Here is a 6,509-nt window from a genome sequence, read left to right on the forward strand (position 1 = left end):
ATGGGCAAGATAGATAAAGGCGATTAAGAGGTACGAACTTCCAGTTTTAAAATAAAGAAGTCACAGAGCTATAAAGGACAGCACAGAGAATATAGTCAATAATACTGGAATAATGTTGCACGGTGACAGATGATGGCTACACTTACCTTGGTGATCCCTGAGTAAGGTATAGAATTGTCAAATCACTGTGTCATACACCTGAAACTAATACAACAGTGTATGTCAACTATGCTTCACTAATAAAAATAAAAAATAAAAAGAATGAGACCTGTCAATGAGATAAGTAAACACTCTTGGCACAGAACCTGACACACATTAGATAATTAATAAATGTTTTTACTTAATATATTTATTAATATATGCAAGTGGAAATTCACCATAATGCCATTCCTTCCAGTGCCTTCTCACATTAATCAGAAAGTGATCCCCTAAAACACACTAAAATCTCATTTTACTTGCATCCACTGAAGCAACTGAACTTATATCAAATACTGTGTGTGTATCAAGGCCATTCATTTATGTGCAGCATGTGGCCACTCACCAAGTAAAAGGTGGAAGGCATGTTGGCAGCTCCCACCACTACCAAAATGGCACCCTCACTCTCTAGCATGTTCCCCACTTATATATTTTTTTAAGTTGAATGCTTTTCCTGACTTAGAGCGTGTAAGAAGCCAGGAAAAGGTTGATTTCTTCAGCCTGTTGACATAACCTGGCACACAGTAGGAGTTAGTGAAAATGTGTTGCCCTCTTGAGAGGGAGAAGTTGATGGCCATTTTAATGTGTACCTAAGGGAGGTCCCATGCAGAGAAGGGAAGGTATACCAATGAAAAAGCAGATGCCTCCAAAAGTGTATTTCCCTAATTTCACTGTTTTGCTAAGAATCAGTCCTATACCAACATCACAGTCACACACCTGTGAACTTTCTCTGGTCTAATATGTATTTTAGAATGGAGCATACAGTCTTGTGTGGAAATCACACCCCACATCTGGGATGCCCCTTTTGTTGCTTCTTAAATGAAATGGGGATGCGTCCCTCCATCTCCACAACCACAGGCCATGAGCCCCCATTCCCACCCATCACACTGCAGCCAAAGGGATCTTTTTGCAGCTCGGGTCTGATCATTTCATGCCTCACTCTTGGAGTAAAATCCACAAGTCCCTATGTGAGTCAGCAAGGCTCTCTGTGACCTAGTTGCTCTTGAGTTCTCCAACTTCCTCTCACACTCAGACCCCCTCCTTAGGCTGCAGCCATTCTGGCTTCCCTCAGCTCCTCAACCTATAATTATGACATACTTACTCTTTAAGCTTCCACATAAATGTTAGTTCCTCAGAGAAACCTTTTCTGACCACACCAAACTAGGTCAGAACCCTACTATACAATGTAACAGTAGCCTGTCCTGCTTTTTCCCACTTTCCAAAACCATAAGAAAAACATCAGTTAACTGTTATGGTTTATATCTACCTATACCCCAAGTTCTAATCCCCATGAAGGAGGGACCATGTCTATCTTATTTATTTCTATATTCCTGAACCTAGGGTTATGTCTGATACATAGTAGACAGTAAATGTTTGCTGAATTGATGAATAAGATTGTGGAATCTCCATGGAGACATTTTCCAAGTAATATTTCTAGCAGATATGAGATCATTAAAAGGTGGCAGTCAGATTCATAGTTATCTGTCTTCTGACCATAAAGTAAATATCCTACAGGAAATGGAAGTAGGCAGTGGTTTTCATGACTGCAGAACAGAAAACAGCTTGAGATGGTCCTCGAAAAATCCTTCAGAAATTAAATAGAGCTTCTGACCTTTGTAATCAAGGAATATTCCAGAAAGTTATATGTGGGATTCAGTTCAGATCTACATCAGATCAAATTATTTCTAATAATTAATGCAAATCATTACATCTTTCTTTTATTCTCCAGTGTCTTGATCCTCCACGCTCTCTTAGGAAGTAGGTGAATGTATTCTAGGTGAACATTTCCCAGTTTACATCTCCTTTCCCCTCTATTTTTCCTTCCTGTCCTTCGCTATGTGTATTTTCTATGACAAACACCTAACCTGGATATGATTGAATGTTGAAAAAAGGTTTCTTTGGTCAAGACTGATTTCCACCCTACTACCCACAACCAAAGAATGTAACTGTCCTCACCCTGTAAACAAGAAGCTATTGTTTTATAATTATTCAAATGCAAAAGTTAGCTTAGCAGCTTGAATTTTTTTGAATTCATAGCTGAGAAAACACTCAGCAATACCCAGGACAAGTAAAAAATCAATTTTACATTTTATAGCATGTTGTTATTTATAAAGCCCTTGGCATTCCATCTCTCTTGATCCTGGCTTTAATCAAAGCAAGGCAGAAATTTTTACTGACATGAAAACTAGGACAGAGAATTTCTGGCTGAAGGTCATAGAGCTAATAAAGAAGTTGCTGGAACCCAAAGCTACATATTTTTTTTTGCTCCAATATGTCTTTGTAATTATGAAATCTGGTTCATGTGCTAAGGAGAGAAGCCAAATCCAAAGAATGATCTGCAGGAACTTCTAAGTCAATGGAGCTCAAGTCTTAGTCTACTTGGGAAAACTTCATCCCATTGAGAACTTTCTTCAGAGCCTCCTTCACTTCCTTGTTTCTCAAGCTGTAGATCATTGGGTTCAGCATAGGGATGACCACAGTATAAAATACTGACACAATCTTGTCTTCCCCAAGAGATTTGCCCATGTTACCTTTCAGGTATATGAATATGAGTGTCCCAAAGAAAAGAGCCACTGTGGTCATGTGAGAAGCACAGGTGGAGAAGGTCTTGGCTTTACCACCTGCTGTACGAATCTTCAGAATAGCCTGAATGATGAAAAAGTAGGATATCAGAATCACTGAAATGCTGGTTGTAATGACTAAGAAAGCTAAGAGGTAGATGACTCGTTCCCTTGACGTGGTGTCACTACAGGCAAGCTTCAGCAGGGGTGGGAGGTCACAGAAGAAGAAGTCCACGTAGTTGGACTTACAGAAGGAAATTGAGAAGGTACACCCAGTGCGGATCACAGCATTGACCATGGCTCCAGCATAGGCCGCAGCCACCAGCCCCAGGCAGGTCTGTGGTGTCATGGCAGTGGCATAGAGAAGGGGGTTACACACAGCCACATAGCGGTCATAGGCCATCACAGCCAAAAGGAAACATTCAGTGCTAGCACAGAGTGTGAAGAAGAAGAACTGAGTGGCACAGCGCTCATAGGTGACGGCCGTCTTATCAGTACCCAAGGTCTCAAGAGACTGAGGGACGATTACAGAAGAGTAGCAAACATCCAGGAAGGAAAGATGGCGGAGGAAGAAGTACATGGGGGTTTGGAGACGAGAGTCTATCTGAATCAATACGATCATGCCCAGGTTGCCCACCATGGTAATGAAATAGAGGACCAGAAACCCAAAGAAGAGGCCCATCTGCAGCCCTGTCGGCAGCTGGAACCTCAGCAGAATGAATTCTGTCACCACAGTTCCATTGTCCGCCATGAATCCTGGGTTGTCTACTGAAATAAAAAAAATAATAAAATCTTATTAAAGACCAGGTAAGGTGATGGATCATTCTCAGCAATGATAATATCTTGTAAATTTCTCAAGCCCTTTACATTTTTTTGCAAACTTTATTTCATTTGATCTTTTGAAATCCTTTGAGCATATATTGTTAATCCCATTTTTGAGAGAATTATATGAGGGTCAAAGAGGTGAAGTGACTAGTTCATGATTTCATGGCAAAGAGGCAAATCTGGACCTAGAACTCTGATCCTTGGACATTTCCAAACTTCTGACAGGTGCCAAATTGGAAAGTTTCCTCAGCCTCACTACAGAGCCAGAAAAGATCCCTTCATTGGAGAAACCCTATTGGTATAATATTAAGTACATGGGCTTTGAAACAGACCTAAGGTCAAATCCCTTGAGACCTTGGACTAGTTAATTCATCTCTCTGAACCTCAGTCCCCTTGATGGCATAAGAGGCATGTCAATGCCAAAGTCACGGTACTACTGTAAAGAACATAAGAGATGTACCATTCCTAGCACATGGTCTGCCTCACACACTTAGAATTATTTTCTCTAAATTCTGTAATAACAGAGTAACGTGCTCCTAAGTTCGTGTACATTTTAGAATCTTTTTATCTCCAAGTCCACAGCCCCCCTGGTGTCCCAATATTAATTCTTCTTTCTCTGTGGTTGTTTTTGATATGCATGTGAACACAATGGAGCTGAAGGCAAAAGAGAGAGCCATAAAGAACAAACTCTGTTAGAACCTCTACAACCTGTTGCCTGCCAAGTCACCTCTTCCTCCCTGTTCCTGCCAAGCAGTCTGGCCTGGTTTCCAAATTCTCCTCTTATTCCAGAGGACCTGTCCCATTTTTTTAAAATGCAAGATCATTATCAATCAATGAGCTACATGAATCAAGCCATTCCAGAATTAGCCTGCCCAGCTCATTAAGGGACAAAGGCATCACACTGAGTTTAGAATTCTAATACAGATAGAGTTCTTGCCAAGTATTTGGACAATCTTGTCTCTGCACCCTTGGATGCTGATGATTTGGGGTAATGGGAATACTGAATGTGGACTTCAAAGGTGGTTATTTTTGTCCTCCTTCCATCCTTGAAATAAAAACTGAATTTGAGAAAGATCTCATAGGATTTCAGATAAATAAGAAAATGAAACTTTGATCAATGTTGGACAAAAACTGATCTATGGATGAAATAAAGGTCTGCATCTGGTGTTTTTCCCCTGCTGAATTCCTGACAATGTGAATATTTAGGAGAGGTTTTTTCCCCCCTTATGGCCTAATCTAATCTTGACCTTCAGCCAAAACAGTGATTTGCTGTGTTCTGAAAGGAATTCACACAAATCATCCTGACCAAAGGGGAAAACAGAGAGAGAGACTATATTCATTTATTTATTCACTAAGAGTGTACTGAGAATTTACCATGTGCCATGCATTCTTCTGGTTGTTCAGAACAACACAGACAAAGATCTTTGCCCTTATAGAGTAAGCATTCTAACAGAGATCCAGGCATATGCAACATATTCTTTTTTAAATAAGCATACTCTCTACCATGATAGATGATGACAAGTGCTATTAAAACACACATGGGGGGTGCCTGGGTGGCTCAGTGGGTTAAAGCCTCTGCCTTCAGCTCAGGTCATGATCCCAGGGTCCTGGGATCAAGCCCCACGTCCGGCTCTCTGCTCAGTGGGGAGCCTGTTTCCACCTCTCTCTCTCTGCCTGCCTCTCAGCCTACTTGTGATCTCTGTCTGTCAAATAAATAAATAAAATCTTAAAAAAAAAAAAAACATGGACACACACAGCAGGGTGTAGGGAATGGAGAGAGCCAAAGTAAAGAAGAGGGTATTAAACCAGTAGAAGTGTCATTGAAAAGGTGACATTTTAGCAGAAATGCTGGGGATCAGGTAACTATTCACACTTATTTGTACACTTTTATCCACAACCAGTAGAAAATGAAGACACAAATCAGCACCATGGGACCACCCTACTCCCGGTGCAAAATATATGGAGTTTTCCAGGTCCCTGTGAGACATTTTCAAGGAAGCTTTGTTCAGAAGTGTCAGCTTCCTAATACAGAGAGAAGCCCTGCAATGTTGGAGACTCAATGATCAGCCACAATCACAGTGTAAAGAAACAGCATGGAAGGTCCTCAAAAAATTAAAAATAGAATTACCATAGGATCCACTAAGTCCACTACTGGGTATTTACTCAAAGAAAATGAAAACACAAATTCGAAAAGATAGATGCATCCCTATGTTTCTTGCAGCATTATACACAATAGCCAAGATGTGGAAGTAACCCAAGTGTCCATCCACTTGGGCTAAATATAAATGGATAAAGAATGGATAAGGAATGGATAAATGAATGGATAAAGAAGATGTGACATATATATCACATCTATATATATGATAAATATATATATATATTATGGAATATTATTCAGCCATCTAAAAAAATAGGATCCTGCCATTTGTAGCAACTTAGATGGACCTAGAAGGTGTAATGTTAAGTAAAATAAGTCAGAGAAAGACAAATACCATACGATTTCACAAATACCGTGTGATTTTACTCTTAAATTCTGAATTTGGGAATTTAAGATATAAAACAAATGACCCTCTCTCTCTCTCTCTTTTTTAAAGATTTTATTTATTCATTTGACAGACAGAGATCACAAGTAGGCAGAGAGGCAGGCAGAGAGAGAGGAGGAAGCAGGCTCCCCGCTGAGCAAAGAGCCCAATGCGGGGCTCGATCCCAGAACCCTGAGACCATGACCTGAGCTGAAGGCAGAAGCTTTAACCCACTGAGCCACCCAGGCGCCCCATCTTTCTCTCTCTTCAAAATAAATAAACAATGGCAGGAAGACAGCCCTCCCTGTGTGCTGGATACTGTTCTAGGTGCTTACCATTTACTTCTCAAACACCCCACCCCAGGCTGTATTGTCATTGTCCATATTCATGGACCTGTAGACAGAGA

The 6,509-nt window shown here is 40.5% G+C and overlaps 1 protein-coding gene across 1 annotated transcript; it reads right to left on the reverse strand.

Annotated features, from left to right (window-relative positions):
- Positions 1-2,565: 2,565 nt before the first annotated feature.
- LOC111149539 (olfactory receptor 9I1-like) lies at positions 2,566-3,507 on the reverse strand. The gene has a single exon (XM_022506634.1). It carries the CDS (start codon positions 3,505-3,507, stop codon positions 2,566-2,568), a length of 942 nt encoding a protein of 313 aa, XP_022362342.1.
- Between the last annotated feature and the right edge of the window lie 3,002 nt (positions 3,508-6,509).

Source organism: Enhydra lutris, unplaced genomic scaffold (genome assembly GCF_002288905.1).
Source record: "Enhydra lutris kenyoni isolate GAN:26980312 unplaced genomic scaffold, ASM228890v2 scaffoldscaffold22, whole genome shotgun sequence".
Classification (NCBI taxonomy): domain Eukaryota; kingdom Metazoa; phylum Chordata; class Mammalia; order Carnivora; family Mustelidae; genus Enhydra; species Enhydra lutris.

Coding starts and splice junctions, on each gene's coding strand:
- LOC111149539 (XM_022506634.1), bottom strand. CDS start 3,507: ATGGCGGACAATGGAACTGTGGTGACAGAATTCATTCTGCTGAGGTTC.